General features: G+C 43.5%; 1 protein-coding gene across 3 annotated transcripts in view; it reads right to left on the bottom strand.

Annotated features, from left to right (window-relative positions):
* Positions 1–992: 992 nt before the first annotated feature.
* Positions 993–21058, bottom strand: part of PIK3R1 (phosphoinositide-3-kinase regulatory subunit 1) — an 82995-nt gene continuing 62929 nt past the window's right edge. Inside the window, exons 1-10 of one of the 3 annotated variants that reach the window (XM_006185180.3) lie at positions 13317–13829; positions 9780–9882; positions 9046–9144; positions 8763–8943; positions 8380–8505; positions 7457–7599; positions 7071–7247; positions 6906–6974; positions 6063–6233; positions 993–5201 (exon numbers count right to left, since the gene is read on the bottom strand). In XM_006185180.3, coding sequence (XP_006185242.1) covers positions 5012–5201; positions 6063–6233; positions 6906–6974; positions 7071–7247; positions 7457–7599; positions 8380–8505; positions 8763–8943; positions 9046–9144; positions 9780–9882; positions 13317–13332 — 1275 coding nt within the window. In that variant the 5' untranslated portion in view covers positions 13333–13829 and the 3' untranslated portion in view covers positions 993–5011. Of the gene's footprint in view, positions 5202–6062; positions 6234–6905; positions 6975–7070; positions 7248–7456; positions 7600–8379; positions 8506–8762; positions 8944–9045; positions 9145–9779; positions 9883–11268; positions 12099–13316; positions 13830–21058 lie in introns of those variants that run through there. The other 2 variants (XM_006185179.3, XM_032473519.1) reach the window with 2 other exon arrangements.

Raw genomic sequence — 21058 nt, 5'->3', positions numbered from 1 at the left:
AGTGGAAACCAAACAAGGGGTGGTGAGAGAAACCAGAGGTTTAGCAACAGCAGAAAGCTGTTACCACCCCTTAAGCTAGAGTAAAAATGGGAGGTGGTAATGTTGGCTTCTACTGAGAGAGGGACCAGAGTGGGGCTGCTCAGACCCCAAAGAGAGGGTCTGTCTGGCAAGAGCTGGAGCCATAGGGGAGACTCACTACCCAGAAGCCAGAGGGCAAGAGACTCTGGGAGTAGGGTTCTCTGGGATACAGAACAGAGCAGGGGAAAAGCAGGAAACGAATCTCGAGTTACTGTCAGACTTGGTATGTTAGTCATTGTTGCCATGACCGTAATGACTTATGAGCCCCTCTCATCTCCATCACTAGACCATGTCTACATGTTAAGTGAGTGTAATATACATGCAAAATGGCCTCATTGTAAACTCATCTGGCCATCAAAAACAAAGAGGCAAGTTATCTCAGATTAAGACGGTTTATATATATGGACTTGATGCTACAGTGGCAAACCAGAATCTGGAGTGAAGCTTCGTTCCCCATCTAAAGCCCCATGTTACACCTCTGCCTGATGCCTAGTGCCTGTGTCCCTGCACTGTAGCTCTTCAAAATATGCAGACTGTAGAACAGAGACAAAAGCAGACACCTTCAGAAACCATAGTTTGTGAAGAACGATTCTGAAGGTTTGGGAATTGATGATGAAGGAGAGGGATGGAGGAACAGAGGACACTACATTTTCTTAGAGCATGAACATGCCCTGAAATGACATCCCCTAGAGCTTTCTTTTCCTCATTAAGGATATAGTGAAATTAGGTAAATGACATTGAACCATCACTCATGTGACCACTCTTAAGTGTTTTTCTCACTTTACAAAAATGAGATGAAGTGAAAGGCGGTGAGTGGGGACCAGTGAAACAGAAGCAACATTTATCAACCAAAAGAGCAAGAGGGCAGTTGAAAAAATATTTCTTAGGTGATCATTGAAATTTCAAACCATAACTTAAGTTTCAAAACAACCTTTATTCTGTTTGAAGACCTAATACAATGCATTAAAGCAACTTAAAACAAGACATAGCTCCACTGAATCTATAGCTTGAACAAAATGTCAAGGAGGCACAGTCCCCCCGCCCTCCCCCCCCAGGTGCCTTGTAAAGGCAAAATTACAGCTGACCATGACATCCTCCCTCTCGTCAAAAGACCAACTTTATTTGAACAATGTCATAGAAACAGATTTGTAAAAACATCGAACAGATCATAGCTTTAAAAAATACACACATATAAATGAGTTTTTTTGTTTGTTTTGCTTTTTTTTTTTTAATAGCAGCATCCGGGCAGCTAATGCTATCTCATGGTGACAAGTTCAGTATTAAGTTGGATAGTGTTTCCAATGAACCCAATTCTGTTCCCCTCTTGACTCATACATAATACTAGTAATTTATATAACTAGATTTAAAAAAAAAAAAAACAAGAATTTGGCATTTTGGAACTTTGTCCCATGTGAGGCATTGTGCTTTAAACTGCCCCTTTCTTAAATGACCTTGAACTCAAATTTCAGGGTCTGCTTTCTAACTGACTTGGATACCATGCATAGCAAAAGCACAGTTGTTAGAACCAGCAGAATTTTTCTCCTAATAAGGAACATCAGTAGGACTTCCAAAACACATGACTAGTTCATAACCAGCTACGTGACAAAGCAATGGGTTCCCCACAGTGACAGCTCACATCAACACATTTTGACTTGACACACTGAAAGTAAGGATTTCCAAGTTCAGCGAGTCATGAGACCAGCTCCTCCAGGAGTCACTTTTAAACAGAAAAAAGCCAAAGAATTATGAACTTCTCACGTCACTTGCAAACAACTTTCACCTTTATAAGACAAAGCAACTTCAAAGGGAAAAAACAACCCACACACAGATACAAGAATTGTACTAGATATTGGCTTCTTATGTACTTGAACTCAACGACTGTGGATCTGTTTGGCTGAAAGATGTACTGGAAACACAGTCCATGCGCATATACACATATATACATATACCAAGGGCCAAGAGGTTGTCTGATGTGGCAAACACAAGCTTTCGCCTTTGCACATGGTTCTGATTTTTCTGTCATATGACATTAGGTCCCAATATCCTGCTAATACAGCCCTATCACAGCCTCTCTGCAGCTTAGCTTCCGGCTTTTATCTTGAGGACGCTACACTGGGTGGAGAAAATCACTGCATGGATATAAGCACGGATCAGGAATGCCTCTGCTGTATTCATTCATAAGCCACTGAGACAATGTTGTTAGGAGATGAATGACGGGACTCAGAGAGCCCTGCTGGTCCAGCGTCTACAAGGACACATGTGGTGGGCATGCTATACACAATCAAAAAGGCATCTGGCAGAGGTGCAACGTTGTAGGTAAGGTGTAACTCACTGTGATCTGAAACAATGAATCCTGCCTTTCTGGTCAAGGAAAAGTCTATTGCATTTCTGCTCGTGAGATGCAAAAATAAGGCAAGTGCCTAAATCCCACACCACCTTGTGAAGAGTGTTGAAGCAAAAACATGAACAAGACTGTAGCTTTTCAATGAAATATTCCATCTCAGATCTCATATTTTAGAAATTAAATGAAAGTTACATAACAGCATAGATGGATGTGGTACCAAAAAAAAAAAAAATAAACACCTAGTTTATAAACTACTACCCACTAATTGTTGGACTGCTGTGTGACGTGGAAGGATAGTTTGACAGCAGACTCAGAGACTAAAACCAGGGAAATCATCAGTTGTCTGGAGATGAGAGGGAGCTGGTCAGATCAGTATGGTCAAGTTTGAGGGCTGACAGTCTGGCTGTGAGACTGACTATTGCTTTCGATATGAGTAGCTTCATGTAAAAAGAAAAAAAAAAACATTCTGCAGTTGATTAAGTCAGCTGCTAGATGGATTCTTTTAAAAGCATTTTAAAAGGAGCAACATTAAAAAAGAAAACAAACCCCCTCACCCTGGTATGTGAAAGAGAAATGAAGCTGTGGTGAATCTCATGTTGAGCAAGGAAAACTGAAGTTGTAAGATTCCATTTGCATCTCCCAGGGTGGTGACCGTGATGATAATTCCCTTTACTCTTCCCAACTCAGGTACAATTCCCACTGAACTGAAAAGCGTTTGCGTATGTAAATCAGGGAGAGAGACCTCGAGCTCTTGCCTTAAGTTGGAAAGAATTTTCTAACCCCCTCCTTTGCCCCAACAGTGAAGTACAACACATACAGTTATTTGGATGCGTGAGGACTGTTAGGATTCTTACAATGGCCATGGCTTGAACAAGTTCCCCACAGCCTGGGGCAGTAACAATTCTGATGATGTCTGTTTGCTTTATGATCTAAATTGAATAGAAAGCTAGGAAAAAATAACAAATGTCCAGATGAAGAGAGATTTTTCAGATCATGCTTTTTCTAAAATGGATGTTTGGTGGTTGTAATGGGTAGTCAATGTGAGAGACAGGTTTTCTCAATGCAGTGGTGACACCTTGAAATCAGTGTGTCAAACAGGGGTGAACACTGTTCCAGGAGCCCCCCCCCCCCATTACCCCTGCCTCCTTAAGAAAGAACTGAACTATCTGACCAGCTGCACTGTTAGCGTTCTAGTAGGTTTGTAATTGTCCTTAGGGTTTGAGTAGCAGATCCAAGTGGGAAAAGACTTCACTTTGCAGTGATTCACTTCTCCGTAATCACAAGAAAGTGCATGCCATTCGCCACCCCTCCCCCACCCCACCTGTACATCCCTTGCTCTATCCCCTCCCTAGATTCAAGAAGTTCACAATTCTTGATGAAACAAACATTGCCAGGTACCGTATTTTAAGTCTTGAAACATTGTTGAACTCAGCGATACTTTGTCATATTCATATATCTTTCTCTTTCTCTCTCTTTATTGAATAAAGCAGCTTTGAAGCTTATCAGGCACTGCCCAACAAAACATTTAGTCCAAAAAAATCTGTTATGAACTTTTTAAACTTGGGCTAACAGCCAAGTACTCTGTACAAGAAAAACTGTAAAATATTTCATAGTTTTAATTCTGAAGCCATTTTTTTTAAACTGGCATCCTGTACATTTAGTCTTTAAAAAAAAAGGAAATGAGTAACAAAATTGAATATTAACAAAAAAAAATCAAGGACAGTATTTTCAAGCAACAAAAATGGGGGTGGGGAAGCTTATTCTGAAGGTACATTGACAACAGATAACAATGAAAATGAAGGATTGCATAGCACTGTGAAGTTAGCCTTCAGCAAAACACAACAGAAGCTATTTGGTATTGATACAAATCCATCTACTTGATAGTTAGTCATCCAATATTATGTACATATTTTATATACTAAATGTCATTCGTAAGTCCTTTTTGTTTTGAAGACTTTAAACAACACACTTTCTGGTACGTGGCTATGATAGAATTTCCTCTTAACAAATGACATGAGCCGACGTCCCTCAAAGTGTCCCTGGTGCCCGGAAGTGCCTTTCTGCTACATATCAGTTCATTTGTTAAGAAAATGAAATAATCCACAGTGCGGTGTCTGGGTCCAACGTGCACAGCAACACCCCGCTGTACCGAGCGTCCCCAGGCCGGGGCTCGTCCCCCTTCTGGTCGCCACAGTCCCCACTTGTGAGCTGGTAAAGCTTCTGAAAGCATGAACGAGCACCATAGTTAAAGGCCTCTTTGTTCCTGCACGCAGATTTTTGCATTTCTTTTTCTTGTGGTGTCGGGTGGGGTTGTGGCTTTAAATTAAACCAAAAAAAAAAAAAAAAAAAAAAACCCCAAAAAAGAGGGAAGAAAGAAAGGCGAGGCCCTCCAGACAAGGGAGAAACGTGTGGTCCTCGCTCGGTGCGAGGCTGCCGCCTCCCCAACGACGGTTCTGTCGAAAGCGCGAGTCCCATCTGAAGACAGACGGCTTCCCGGCCGCCGCTCAATTCCAAGGTCAGGCCGGAGAGGAGCCCTGTGCCGGCCGGAGGCCGCGGGAGCTGAACTTCAGGAGCGGTGGGGCCGGCCCTTCATCGCCGCTGTTGCGCGTACACCGGGTAGGCCAGTGTGACGTTGAGGGAGTCGTTGTGCTGCACGAGGGACGTGTGCTGGTAGTGGAGCACCAGCTCCTTGAGGGAGCCGTACAGGTTGTAGGGCTCCGCGAAGCCGTAGCCCGTGGCCGTCTTGTTGATGACGCAGTGCTTGACCTCGCCGTCCACCCTGCGGGCGGGGAGAGCACACAGGCCTGGGTGAGCGGGCGCGGTCCGCCACCGGGAGAAGGCAAGCCAGCCCCATTGAGCCGCTGTGTTTCCATCTTTGGGATGGAAAGGTAGTAATAACGTCTGTAACAGGGTGGCTCAGAGCAAGGAGACACCACGCAGGGCCTGCCTGAGGGATGCCTAGAGCGCGGCGGGCGGGCTCCGGGCGGTACCCCCACCCCCCACCCCGGTCCTGTTAGCGCAGGAACAGGCGGCCTCTGCAGCTCCGCATTCGCTCTCTACTCCCTTGTCCTCGCTCCAAATGCTTCTCGCTTCTCCTTACTTTCCTGTAGGAGTATTACTCTGCTTAAATGGAGGTAGTGCCTCGACTATAAAGTAGGGGAACCCAAACTCACCCTTCAAAGTGCTCCCTAAACTATTCTGAAAGAAACAAGGAAAAATATGCCGCATAACGGACATGTCTTCTCCAGGGGGGTTTATCTCAACGACAGTGACCAGGGTCCCTCCTCTTACTGTCTTAACCTGTTCCTCCTGGGGACTTCACCTGAGGATGGTGCTTTCACGGGAATTACCTTCCAACTATACGGGAGCCAAAAACAAAAACCAAGCACTGCTACTTCCATTTCACGAGAAGGAGTTGCTAAATTGCTGCCCAAGCCCCCGACTAAACAACAGGTTTCTTTCTATTGGACCCTATTAACAGATACTCCTGCCTCAACGTGAAAATGCTGTTTTATTTCCTCTTTATTATTAAGATAACTTTTTCAGATCCTTGCCCCCAAGGCTGGTTGACTGACTGACTGACTGAATGAAAACACCTCCTTGAGAGGCTTGACAAGAACCATCCGCTGGAGATACGTACACCACAGAGCAGGCGTAGCAGCCCTGTTTACTGCTTTCCCGGACCAGAAAAGTTCCGTCTCGTTTCCCCCGCAGTAGGTTTTCGGCTTTGTTTCGGTTGCTGCTTCCCACGTTCCAGGTCTTCTCATCGTGGTGGGGCAAGTCCTCGTCATCTTCCACCAGCGAATATTGGCTAAGGAGGCAGGAGAGATTTCCCCATGAAGCACCTGGGAGCCACGAGCCTGCCCGCTCATCTCTTGGACCGAGTTCCTGGGCCTCCCACGAGCAGGTCAGGCCAGCGATCATGGTTCTGACTCAACCAGTGTCTCTGGCCTGAGTTGCCTCATCGGGTTTGGCTTTCAGTGTAGCCTCCCTGAACAAAGAGCAGCACTAAGGGACGCTCTTTCCTGTTTCCAAGTCAGCAACTCCGCTCAGCGACCTGGGCCGAGAGGAGGGTGTTCACCCATCCTGTCTGTCCAGTCCGGATCAGGAAACTGACTGCCTAGGAGGAATGCCAGTTTTGAAATAATTGAAACAAAACCTATACCTGAGCTTTAAAAATATACTGAAGTTGTCTTTTTCTCCCCCCAGCTTGTTCCCAAAATATGTTGGGATGTTTCAGATGGTTCCAGGACATCATTTTGGACACGGCATCACTTTAAAGCACTACGGGGGAAAAATGAATCTGCATTCTCCTTTGCTGAACTTTACTTTCTTAAAATTCTGGGTAACGAGACTTGAGTTGATATATCTTCTCCTGTGAGACATTCCAGCCCTCACTTGTTCTGCAGACAAAGCAAGTCATGCATTTTTCCCTCCAGTGAAAAGAGACCCTGGCTGCCGCCCGCCTGGATTAACTACTTACTCTTCAGTGTTCTCATTGCCCAGCCACTCATTCAGCTTCTTCTGCCGAACACCTTTCTGAGTCAACCACCTGGAAAAGTTTTAAAAAGAAAACACATTAAGAACCCGTGCTTCATTTTAGCAAATGGCAGTCATGCGCAGACAGGGCTCCACCTCGGGTACGTACATCAAGTATTGGTCTCTGGTCTTTCTCAGCTGAATAAGGTCGGGTTTAATGCTGTTCATGCGCTTGTCAATCTCGCGGTACTCGGCCGCCTGCTTCTTCAAGTCCTCCTCCAGCCTTCGCCTGCTGTCGACAATTTCACTGATTCGAGACTTTAATTTTTCATAATTATGCATAATCCTACAGGCAAGAGAAATGCATCCGTAATTACCTGGCACATCATGAAAGGCTTCCCCAAAGTTTCGCTATGGATTCCCAGCAGTTTCCCTGGGGGAAAGAATGCTTTCTCTTCTGTCATTTCACAGAAATCAAGACCAGCTTTAAAGAGGGTAAGAGAATTTTGGTGATCTCTGGCAGAAGGGCAGTGCAAACCCTCCTGCTTCACTCACCTTTGTATTTCTTTCTCATTGCCTTCACGTTTAAACTTCTCTATGTATTCTTTGCTGTACCGCTCCTGAGTTTGGCACTGTTCTTCAAATATTTTTATAGTTTCATTAAATGCTTCAATAGCTGTTCTTTTCATTTGGATTTCCTGCAACACCATATGAATAAGACAAGGTCATTCCTTTTGCGGAACAATTTCTCATTGCAAGATGCTACCAGGACATTTGATTGGTGCTACCATCTAGCAGGTAAAGTACTTTGTAAGCAGGGTGGGATTCTAATTCATTAAGCCCCTTAAAATGGTATCACAGAAGCACACATTTCCTTTGGAGAATCTTCCCAGTCTGTGGAAGATGATGGCTGGTCAGTGTTCTACAATTTTCATCTTTAAAAAAAAAAATTTCCACTTTCTCAGCAGTTCATGGCATCCTGCTCCCTTTGGGGGTCCCAGGCACGTGATGGCCTAAGGAAGAGCAAGTCTTCAGGAGAAGACAGCAGTGCAGGTAGCCTCAACCTCTCCTGGCAGGATCAAAGCATGGCTAAATCCCCATTTCAGGGCCTAGACAAATCTGCGGACGTTCTGATTATTATTAGCTTTTGCTCCAAAAATAATTCTTCAATCAGGAATCATGTAAAAGGTTATAGAGGTATAATAAGGGGGGAGGGTATAGCTCAGTGGTAGCGCACTGTGCTTAGCATGCGCATGCACAAGGTCCTGGGTTCAATCCCCAGTGCCGCCATTAAAATAATAAAGAAATCTAATTTACTCCCCCACCGAAAGGTTACAGACCTAATAAGTGAGCTCTCTCCCCCCACCTCACTGGCATAAACTCCACTTTTAAAATTCTTTTTGGAAGCTGAATATAACATGCATTAGGTCTAATAACCAGGTGTTCTGAAATCCTAATCTGATTTTCACAAAACTCACCTGGGAAGTACGGGTATAATCTTCATATAATCTATCATATTCCCGACTCTTTTCTTGAAATTGAGTGTTATATTCATGTAATTTTTTCCCTACAGCTTCAATATTATCTTCTTTGACAACTTGATCCTGGAAGGATGTGAGAGCAGAAGGAAAAGAAAAAAAGTCAGTTGATAAGGTACATATATCAAAAGACAGCTGTTTGAGGATTTTTTTCCATGTCAGATATTTTGGTCATTTTACATTTTATTTAGCTACTATATACTTGTGAACACAAAATTACATGCAAGTTGTTCATACTTGATTAACATGAAATTCATCTGCTTCAAAATGTTATCTAAGCATTAAAAATATCTTCAATTATGATAACATGACTATTTGATTACCTGTTGGTATTTGGACACTGGATACAGTAATTTCACATCCAGTTTGGGATTATACTGAGCTAGAGATTCATTCCGGTAGTGGTTTATTAGTTCAACCACAGAATTGAAGGTTAATGGGTCAGAGAAGCCATATTTCCCATCTCGGTGAAATATTTTGATTAATTTGTTATTTCCTCCTTTCCTGTAAATGCAATACAAAAAATAATGGCATTAGAAGTCTCTTTAAAAAAATGGTTCATCACCACCTTGAACACTCCAATTTTAGCTACCTGCCCTCACTCACCTTAGTGTAAGAGTATAATCACCATGCATTTTAGTAGACGCATCTCGTACCAAAAAGGTCCCGTCGGCTGTATCTCGAAGTTTTTCATTCACTTCTTCCCTGCAGTGGAAAGACCATGAGAAGATAATGCTTACCTTGAGGAAGTGGTGATTTTTTTTCTTTAACATCTTTACTGTGGTATGGTTCCAGTAAACTACACATATTTCAGATGTACAATTTGATGAATTTTGATAGATGTATGCACCCAAGAAACCACCACCATAATTTCCTTCACTCCCCAAGAGGTGCAATTTGGTGATTCTTGAACCACATGACAAATCAGCACTGAAAAGTCATGATCCCAAAAAGGTTTCCACCCAACTCTTCACTCCCCTCCCCTTAAAAAAGCAGCAGCTTAGACTCAAAATTTACTACGTGTTAAGATAGTAACACTAATTCTTGGCATTTCTATCTAATAGAGAAAGTGACTTCACACTCTGCCTTTAGGGAGTCCACTGCACCCTGCTGCTTCCCTGACATCTCTGTCAATAATGAAACTTTACGGGGATTTAATTTCCTGTGGCATCCAGTACCCACAGTTCCCTGGTGCTCAGTGACTTCTCTGGTCTTCTTTGGAAGGGAACCAACTATGCTTCATGCTTATGTTGGATGAGATCCTAAAAATGGAACTTAGCAAGCTGGTGCTTTTGCTTTTCTTTCCTCTAGTGAAAACTCAAGAGTTTTTATAGCCTTACCTCGAGATATCGCCCCAGTACCATTCAGCATCTTGTAAGGACATATTGTTATTCATACCGTTGTTGGCTACAGTAGTGGGTTTTGGTGGTTTAGGAGGCAGTGCTGTAGATTAAGGAGAAGGAAAAAGTTTTTGCAATCCCAACTAAACATTTAAAATTAGACTTCAGTTTGTTTAATATTTTTTAAACATTTTCATGCAGAAAAGATATTAACTATGAAATATAGCAATAATGCACAATTCCATGAAACTTTTCTTAAAAAAAAACAGAAAAAAAAAATCAGAAGTCTTTCAGCCTACAGATCAAAATTTTAAAAAAGAGAAGAGCTTAGAGACCAACAAATAAAATGGGCTGGCCACGTGAATGAATTTCAGAGTAAAACCAGAGTTACAACATTTTCTACCTCTAGGCTCAAGCAGTATTAAAGTTTCATATCTGGTCAAATCTATCTAAAGAAACTACGAACAGAATCGCAGGAGGAATCTAATTTCCTCCTCTTATTTAATTATAAGAGACAAATTTGGTTTCTGCCCTCCACAAATGTTCATGCGGTAAAAAAAAAAAGCCCATCTACAGCAATGTTTTAAGAGGAGGAACTGGGTTTCCCTAATGGTTCTGCCAAAAGCCACTTTAAGAAACTCATCTGTGACCTAAATCTTAGTATTCATGTTAATATTCTCTTGGGATAACTGGGCTTTGTATTATGCCAAGACTGATTAAAAAACCATACCCCTCTTCCTCAATGTCAAATCAGTATTCATATACCAACTAGTGACAAATAGAGACGGCAGGGTTTCTGAATTTCTTAATTGGGAGAAAGGCTAACATGGGAATAAAAATTCAGAAAGCAAAATAGAATTTAGCTCAACATCCTAGACCTAAGTCGTAAGTTATAAAGCACTGTTACTGTTTTAAGCAAAAATTACTTCAGGAGTCTATCAGGAATACTTCATACAGACAGGGACTAAATAATGGAAAGCCAACTTCTTTTCTCATTTCAGTATTTTAATATAAGAGAGCAGGCAAAGTCTCAACATTTGATTAAGAACAGTTTCAGGGCACCCAGAACTGAGTTGCAGTCACTGCTACACTTGACATGCTGTCTGAAGTACCACGCTGTGCTCACCCGCTTTCAGCAGAGAAAAGCAGCACCGAGGGTGCATCCTTTTAATTCAAGGAACGATACACAACAGTATAACCCCAAATAGCAAACGACCTCAATTAACAAAAGGTACCAGTGAAAAACTGGAAGTGAGTTTCTATCCATTCAACTACGAGTAAGCATTTACTCCGCCCCCCAGCCTGACCTGCTTCCTTCCACAGGCAGTCAAACAATTTGTTTCATTTTCACACTATGAGCAAACTCATTCTTAAATTCGAACAAATTAATAAAAACAGAAGTCCGAAGAGGATCTGTTACCAGTAGTTGTCAAAAAAAATTAAATGCCACAAAATTAACTAGTTTTCTACAAGAATACTGCAGTATTACCTGGTGGATCCATTTCTATATAAAACATCAAGTCTGTGCCACAATTTATATCTGTCTTAGCATAGTCTAAATCCAGCTCTTCCATATTCCAAACAGTGTTGTACATTTGTGCGAGAGTTTCCTTGGCTGAGCTCAGTTATAAGAAAAGAGTCCGGCTTTCTTTGTAATGGTGTCTTGGAATTCATTTTAAAACCTATAAGGGGCTGCACTGTAACCTATTACATCACACAGCCCAGCCAATCAAGTCAGAAAAATGTCACCAGACCACTCCTGCTTCATCACTTCTCTTCTCTACCAGCCTTACCACAGCCCCGACCTCACGGAGAACCTACGTTTTAAAGAACTGCAATGTATACATGCTCATCGTTTCAAAAGGTGTTTAATTTGACTGTTCTTCTCTAGCCGTGAGTTTTCTAATTCCTTTTTTATTGCTCCTTGCAGCATGGTAAGCGCTGCTGTTGGCAGGTTGACAAAAGCTGATTCGCTGCAGCACGTAGCTTTTTTTTTTTTTTTTTTCTTTTTTCCCTTCCCAAGTGCATCTGGATTTATAGATACCCTGGTCATTTCTTGGTTTAAAAATCTTAAAAAGGCATCAAAATGGTATACTTAAGATATATTTTACAGTCCTAAAATGCCTCCCACATATATTAAAAGCAGTAAGGATCAAGAGCTCTGGCTATTTAATTTCAGTCCTCCATAATTCACTGCAAACTCAGAACTGAAACACTGTCACAAATGCACTACATTAGCAAGCACAATTAAAAGAAAAGGTATAGGCAAAAATCTATATTAAACACTGTTAAGTTAAAACTAGACTTGACAGAATATGGAATGAAAATTCCCCCCAAGAGAGCCATATATATGTATCAGAATGCAGAGGACAGGCAGTTACCCTTGCAAAGTATTTCTCACTGATGACCCCATCCTCAGATTTATTGTACTAACACTACTTGAAAGGGGGTGGGTGATGTAATCACTTTGGGGGGGGTCTTTTTTCCTCTCCATCTCAAATGCCCCCCCCCTCCTTAGGGGACAAATATTCCTTCTTAGCACTATTTAATGTAAGGAAATCAATTCCCCTATAAATCTAAATTAATGTTAGTTCTTCTATCACGAGAGGAGAGGAAGGGAGAAAAGGTTCCCCTCCACCCATGTAAATGTGGCTGATTTTAAAAACCACAGGGGGCTCTGTGATGTATGCACATGTGCCTGCCACATATTTCTATGACAATTTAAAGAACACAGAAGCCCGTGAAATTTATTCTTAGACTTTCTGTCAAATTTGGAATCATAAAATATATAGAAATAGCAGAGCAAAGGCAGGACATTCTCAGGGCTGTTCACGTGTCTCTCTTCCAGTTAATTCATTTTCCCGTTAAGGAGGAAGGCAGACTGAACTTCTACCCTCCCACTCACATTTTCTCTTTGCCTAAAGGTTTAAGGAAACCTAAACGCAAATTCAAAGAAAAACGGTAAAAGTGGTGGTAGGGGGAAGGGTAGCCCTCAGATAATAAAATTCAGGAAAAAAAAATCCTGAGTTTAACAGAAATGTTGACCCTCCCCCCAAAGGACAGGAGACAAGTCCTCCCAGCAGTGTGGACAGCGTGACAGCCCGACAGAGGGCTACTCCATGCCTGTTGGGAGCACTTGGTGCAAACCGGTCCTGCTGCTGGAACCCATGTGGCCAACAGACCCAGGGAGGAGGGCAGGAGGACAGGTGACTTTACACGTCTCTCCCAGGCCTGGCCAGGCACCACCTTCCAGACCTGCACTTACTAATTACCTCCTTCCCCACTTCCAACCGAAACCCCATCTTTCCCCGGCACTGTGCCCCTCGAGGAAATGGGGGAGTGTCTCCCCTAATCTCTCAGCTATCCTCCCCAGGCAGCGCTCTCTCTCCCTCCCCGCCCCCCTCCCTCCCTCACACACACAGGAAGACACACCGCAGAAATGAACCTTTCACAGAAGTACCAAAAACAACAACAAAAAAAACAAAAACAGTGAAACAGCCAAGGGGCAGAGAAATGCACAAATGAAAGACAACTTACTTTGCAGGTTATGCATTTCAACGGTTTCCCTTTGCAATGCCCGTCTCCGACAAAGAAAACAAAAAGCAAATCCACAAAGCGGTCCCTCCGGCGCGGCGGAGGCGCAGGACCCTGGGGCTCGGGAGGGACGGCGCGCACCGCCCGCAGCAGCGCCGCTCAGCGCCCGCTGCCCGTGGAGAAGCCCGCTGCGCGCCGGGCCCGCGCCGGGGAGGTAAAGAGCCTGGGCGCCCGCACGTCCCTCTTAGATAAAGATCGCGGCTTCATGATTAACTTGGGCAGGTTCAAATATTTGCTGAGCTAGGGATTTCGGGTGGGGGAGGGGAGCCCAAGTCCAAGGCGAAGTTGTCATCGGCTAACAAGTGGCCAGTGCCAGCCCGGGGCCTCCTCCCCGCCGAGGAAGTGAGAAGGCCATTGTCGGGGGACCCAAAATAGTCTCTCTCGAGCTGGCTGTGGCGGCGCGCTCGCCGGCTCGCGGGGCTCAAGTGGCCACAGTGAAGCGAGGCACTATGCGCCGCCAAACACAGGAAGTGGCTGAGCTAGTTCAGCAAAAAATAGAATCAAAGCCTTGCTTGTAAAGGCCTGAGCCTCTCTCCGAACGGCCCAGAACACGGTGCCTCGTCCACCTCCTCCCACTCACCAGCAGACAGCCCCGCAGGTGTAACAGGAGAGCCACCCTGCCGGGAACAGGTTTACAAACACTGGGCAGGAGGAGGCTCCCAGGGAACAGGAGGGTATCTCCGCCTGCATACACCAGGCTCACTGCATAGAAAATACACTCCGAGATAAAAACTATACTCTGAGGCTATTTTTATGAAGTCAGTTTCCACTCACATAAAAATGGCCATAAAAGGTATGTCTGCAGTAGGTTCATGCAGAAGGTACATGGAGCCAAGGACAGGGGGGGCAAGAATGGCACACCTTTCTAGAGGATTTTTCTCCCTTTATTTGAGAAAGTTGCAATGAACCAGACTTAGTTCTTTAAATAGTAGTGAACAGTCCTAAAATGTGGCCTATGAAAATTTTCATTCACATCAGCATAGATAACTTTACTATTATCCCAAGAACCTTAGCCCAACATAAAATCACAGAATCACTAGCTTTAAAATCAGAAGAAAAAAATTTATAGATCATGTCAAGCAATTCCCTCTTGCTTCACACACACACTTCTGACCCAGAGTGTAGTGGTTTGCACAAGATTACAGCAGGAGGACCTAAACGCAGCCTTCGGATGCTTGGTCCTAAACTCCTTTTTCTCCACCCACTGGCCCTGCTCTTTACTTCCCTCTGCCAGAGAAAGTAAAAATTAACAAGCGAAACTGAAGTTAATTTCTTTTAAGCCACATGCAAAAAAATTCACACCTACAACGAAACCTTTTTTTTTTCTCTTAATTAGAAAAAAAAAGCTACTTTCTAATTACCTTTGAAGAAACATGGGTTCTGTCTATAATGCCCTCAGACTGTGTATGAAAAGGTGACCCAAAGGTCACATGCAGTGATAAAGGAAGATCTAGGTGTGGACACAGTCCACATAGGCAGGAACCATCTTCAGGAGTACTTGGAACATCTGGGAAGTCCTGCTAATCCTAAACTCACAACACACGTGATTTTTACAAACTCTCCTTTGGTGTGATTGCTACAATACGAAACACTTCCTTTTCCAATGGGGAAAAAAACAGTCTATGAGTGCATCTCCCAGCTCCTGCCAGCTCAGACATAGGGTTACTTCAATACCATTGTGTCCTGAGCTGCATAATCCTGCCCTTCCTTAAAAATAGTCTTTCTAAAGCTAGAAACCTTGGAAACATCAGTCCCTTAAGCATACCTGTCTGGATTCACATGATGTGTCATGTCAAAACCTTCTAAGAGTAAAAGGCTCTCTAGACCAATAGTCTAGTTTCCGTTTCAGAAGATGATCCACTGGGAAACAGCACATTGTCTACTTACAGAAAGAAAGTCTTAAAATAGATTTGAAAACTTTGCTTCAAAGTTCTCACAATATGTACAATCACTACCACAGAGGTTCCCCTATATCACCCTGTGAGCTGAGCCTTTTCCCATTCAATTTCAGTTGACTGAAACATACACATGCTCTTTATTAGCTTAAAAAGGGAGCCCTCTGCTGGCAAAACAGAAACGGTGCCTTCTGCTTGGGAGAAAACAATCAACTTCCTGCATAATTTCCTTCATCTCCCACTATGTCCAAAATTTCACACAAAATAAACGTAATTACCCAACCACCACTTAATCTATATGATCCACTAACAACTAAGAAATCAAATGCACAGATGTCATAACAATTGAGGCAGTATTTTTCATATGCCTGCTAAGCCCTCATAAGAAAACTTGGATTTTAATTTCTGAAAACCAAAGACTCAAACACATTGTAAGGCTGACAAATGAAAACTAACTTTACTTTCTAGCTTCTTCAGAACAATCTTACTGCTTTCCCTTTCCTCAAAAAGTTGTGTAAAACTCATTTCAGAGGCCCAAATAGGCCCTATTTCAATTCTCACCAAGTGGGATCTAAACAGGAAAAAAGCTGCTTAATCATTAAAGCATGTTTGAAAGTTACAGACTCAAGACCGTATCTCACATGTGCCAATCACCGTCGAGTAGTGAATGATCTACAAGCAGCTTTCATCCTGCACAGCTTCTTAAATGTGTTCATGGGCCATGATTTATGAACAAAAGCCCATTAAAAAAAAAAGGCAGTGAGAAAAAAAAAAAAAAGGAAACAAACCAAAAATCTTCTTTTAAGGGTGAAATTAATGCCTCCCTTCATAATTTTCACTTAAGACAATTTAGGACAGAAGGTCCTTTCAGGATGATGCCAATTCTTCACATCCAGGGCCCTTAGTGACCCTGCACTAGGAAAGATGTCCATTTGAGTTTAAACTCAGGTTTATGTGTGCACAAAACTGATAGATGCTGCAAAGTACCTGAAAAGGTGTGCCCATTGCTTAGCAGAAAAAAGGGCCCCTTTCCCTGCAATTTCCTTCTCAGATGTCCTTTGAGAGAAAGAGAAGGCTGCACCATGAAAACAAAAGTAAAACCGAGCTATTCCCTCCAGTACATGCGCCCTGAAAACCTCAACTCCCTTTTCAGAGCACAAATAAAACTTCCTATTTTTTGACAAAACCTAGTATGGTCTGCCTCTGTTTACTCCTACCCATCTAAACACATGCATTTTTTTCCCCAGCGTTTCATTTCTCACCTTTGAAAGAACCCTCTACTGTCAGACCACATTTTAAACCCAATAAAAAATAAATCAGAGAAAAGTAAAACTCTTTGAAAGTCATTTCCCTCTACCTTAGTGCTTGCTTTAGTCTTGGTTGAGAACCAAGCCCAGGGCATTTAAAACAAGATTTATGAATCAGGCTCTTCAGGATGAATGTTTTCCAATGCACCAGTGGTTAAAAATTAACTCTGACAGGTGTAGAAGGGCAGGGGGAAGAAAGAATCGTTTATTTTCCCTTTGGGCTTGAGGGTGCAATATTAGACTTCAATTATGCTACATTAATATTTCTGAGTATATCCATGAAATCTGAAATATGTAAATACACTTATAATGGGTTTCATTCAAAGGCACCCCCTGTTCAATGGCCCCTGCTTTGACCTTAGTTACCCTATAGAAATCGACTTGAGCTACCTAAGTATCAGTAGGGCCAACATAACACATGATGATTCAAGAAAGTCTGCTCTTCACCTTTAAACATTCTGAAGACTTTTCATAACAAAGGGAGCTACAAATTATCAACCGAGTTTTGAGAACTTACCCTATGCTTTCGCCTTTCAAACCTTAGTTTCCCTCCCTCTAGGGGAGACACCTTACTTCACAGGTGTACTGGATATATTCAACGAGCTGGTGTGAGAGGTCTTTGAAAGTGGGGAACTTTATTCAAGAATAAAAACAAATTTCATTTGGATGATTATAATGCTGTGCCCAGTTCTCTGCTAGGAAGAGCTCGAAAGGAGAAGCCTTTGTCTATGAGACAAATAGCTGCGCAGATGAAATTCAGAGAAGAACTCTAGAACAGTTAAGTGTAAGAAGAGAAGGGGCTGAAGGACATGGAATGTACTGAATGAGTCCAAAACCTGCACATAAAGCCGGGGAGGGCCTCCTCGGGGGCAGATGAAGAGGGTAGCGCTGTGTGGGGCCGCTGGGTACAGATGTGCATTGCGTGCACTGTACAAAGGCACCTGGGCAAGGTGGTGAGGGAACTAGTACAGAAATCCAGGCCCCTCCACTCAATAAGCCACACACAGAGCACAGCGCATCAGATAAAGGCATCTTCCTCCCTCCAAGCATTGCACCCACTGGGCAGCAACTGCCCAGTAAGTGTCTCTTTCAGATTTGTGTTAAAGTCCCTCCAGGCTCCCAAAGCCAGGATCTGCTGGCTAGAAACATGGGGTCTGTGGGGAGAGCGGCCTAGTAGGATGCAGACAGCACTAACCAGGATGGCGGCCTGAGGAGATGGAGCCGAGGGTGAGGCCAGCTCCAGCAGGGCCCTGAAAACTAGAACAGGCACTGGAGACACACTGCAGGGTCCAGCGCTCCAGTATGCAAAGGCTGAGTGACTGGATGGCGAACTCGGCAAGCAAGTAGCAAGAGTTGGGGTTCAAACCCAGATCTAGCTGACTCGCACTGTTACTTCCACCACACGAGGGACGGAGCCACTCTGAGCCTGATCCCCAAAGCAATAAAAAAAAAAAAAGACATTGGGGCTCTTCACTGTATGTGACCCACAGGAGCAAATATCCCCTATTTTTAGTTTATTACTTGCTGGAAACTTCAGAGGACTTTTTGACTGGACACTAAAAACAACCCCGTTGCTCACAACAGTTCCAAAAGCCTGGCAGCAGAAAGAACAGGAGGCTGGTGTCCCAGGCCGGGTCCTCCCGCAGACCGGGTTCCAACACACCTGAGGTGACATCAGCCACCTCTATGGGCTTCAGTTTCTTCGTGTACACGTGAAGAGCCGGACAATGCTTCAACTCTAAAGTGATGCTTTTCACGATACTGTCACTTAAAATGCTTACTGCTTTTTCAAATCTAGGATAAATATCGAGCTGTTATTTTTGTCCTTTGCAATTTATTTTGAATAAATCTTTGAAACTCCTTGAATGGAAACGCTATTTCTCCTTCCCCTGGAGGAATTGTACCTATTCTTCAAAGACCATTTCAAGTCCTCTTTCTTTCTGTGAGCTTTTTCTTTCTACTCAATTACCCTGAAACGTCACCAATCACATCTCTCAGATTCTTTTTATACTTGCAGTACATGCCCTCCCACCTAGAATTTAATTACATACTATGTGCTAATGGGTCTTTATGTGAATTGACACGCTGCCTCAAACATCATTAGTTCTGCCTACCATTTCAAGTTCCACCTGGAAACAACCAGAAAGGATGTCTATTTGCCCCATAATAGTCTTGCTTCTCCCCTACCCCCGAAGTATCATTCAAGCACACGTTTCTATTCACGACAATAAAGTTATGGCAAATCAATGATTTATGACCGTTCCCTGGAGATGCGTGGTGGTGTGCTTCCCGGCCCTCAGGGACTAGCACGTGCCAGGGTACTGACTCCACCAAAGCACTGCATTCCTACCAGGCCTCAGAAGCCATTTCTCTAACTCAGGGTGTCCTGCCGAGCGTCTGCACTGGAGCCACTCCTGAATACACGGGAGATCAGGAGGAGGACGCTGTCCTGGGGTGGGTAGTGTATTTTCACCAGTGACAGATGCTGAAGCCATCATTCCAAAGGACCCATGTGATTTCCAAAACAGCTAAGAGATACCACACAAAGGGGGAAGTGGCTCAAACTAGGCTTTAAAAATTACTTGCAGGCAATTTTTTGGGAAGAGGCTGCAGGCGTTCTGGGACATTTCAGCAAATGTTCACGGCTTTATTTCTCATTCTCAATGGAGCTGATGGAACTAATCTGCCTTTGAACCTGGCACACCAAGAAGAATGGAGGGACGATGATATGTCAAGCAGTTTTAAAGGTGCATCATGAAACCGGCTGCAGATGAATTTTTTGACGGTTGGAATTTGGCTAAAACTGAGACGTTTAACCAGTTCACACCAGGCAGGTGAATTTAGACTCCACCACTGAGTAAGCTACACCCTGTGTAGCAGAAATTCTCAACAACTCCATGGGGTAAATTCATTTGTGAGTATCTATCAAACCTGGCTTTCAGCTTCCGTGTCTCCGCTTTCCAGAGGGATGACCACTAGAAGACCAGGACCCCTGTTTCCTGCAAACAAGACCCAGCTCTCCCTGTCTGAGATGTCCTCCACACATAAGTCCAGAGGAAGTGAGAGATCACAGCTCAATCCTTTGGCTTAGGGCCCTGTTCTGTCCTTGCTAGAACTCTACCTTCCCATCACCATGTGATCAGGCCAGGAGTGGGCAGTCACGGTCCACACCTGCCCCCATCCCTCCCCACAGGGTACTGCTATCACTGCACTGCTTCCTACTCAGCCCAAAGGCAGCCTCTGAACACCAGCACAGAGCTCCAAAACCCGCTATCGAGTGACCTGAGCAGTCACATGACATGAAACCTTTTGGCCAGCCGCCACTGCCCAGGACTAAAGTCCTGGGCTGCACCTGTTGACAGACTTCTCTGGTGCAGCTGACCTACAATCCAGGGTAGCCCTGATGCATCGCCTGCTCGCTGGGATTTGGAATATTTGGAATGGACCATGCTTGCTTTATGCATTATTTCTGCTGCCTCTCTCACCCATGGGTACCATAGTTTGGGTCTGTCCACAGAAGCCCCTCCTGATACCTGTATCATGCGTGGTTACCTATCTCATCCTTTATTCAATCCCTACAGCTAGGTTTTCAGTCTAGACCCTTGGCTCTCTGTCTGCCCCATCCAGATGCAAACAACCAAGCCTGGCTATGGAACACCTGAAACAAAAAGCCCCACTGAGTTCTCACTGCCTGACTGATAACTGGGCCCCACTGCCTGCTAGTATAGAGATAAATTTGATAATCTGCATGAATTACGTATAATAAACAATCAATTCATGATGCTTTAATTAAATTCGAAGCATAAATGCAGACTATGAACCATACCTTCTACTAGTCCTGAAACTTCAGTTCTAGGCCCCCAATCACTACTCTAAATGACCAGCTAAATTTTAACTGGTACACAGCAAAGTCAAGTTGCTTAGACTTGCCACAGTAGAAGAAACGTACATCGGTTTAAATTAAATCCACTGCTAACACAGTCTACACTTCCTGCTCTGTTAAATGGCTAACTGAACGCCCGCCTGCTTTCAAAGAAGTGTCTGGCTCACTCTTAACTTGCTGCAGTGAACCCCTGGTTGCATACTGCTCGCATTATTAAAAATGTTTATTTTCACAGACATTTCTCAGCCCACCTGCTTCCAAAAAACACATTCCAAAATACTTTAAATTATCTAGTAATTATAAGTTCCCTACTTTATAAGTATTAGAAAGAAAAACAAAAATGCCAGCAGTGAAAATGAACTCCATAATTTATGCAACAACTTGAAGCATCAGAGCTGAGGGGAGCGGGCGCTCTCCCAAAACCCCTCACCTAAAACCCAGATTATGCAAAATCCACAAATATCGAAATCCAGATAATACAGACCAGATATGCTGCCACCCAGCCGTTTTTCTTTAAATCGTAAGGTAACACATTATTACGGATCTCAAGTCTACGAGAAACTGACATTACTTTGGAGGAGATTTAAAGCCACCATTTTT

This window comes from Camelus ferus, chromosome 3, assembly GCF_009834535.1.
Source record: "Camelus ferus isolate YT-003-E chromosome 3, BCGSAC_Cfer_1.0, whole genome shotgun sequence".
Taxonomy (NCBI): domain Eukaryota; kingdom Metazoa; phylum Chordata; class Mammalia; order Artiodactyla; family Camelidae; genus Camelus; species Camelus ferus.
The sequence above is the reverse complement of the archived record's forward strand: the minus strand, read 5'-3'. Positions and strand labels throughout refer to the sequence as shown.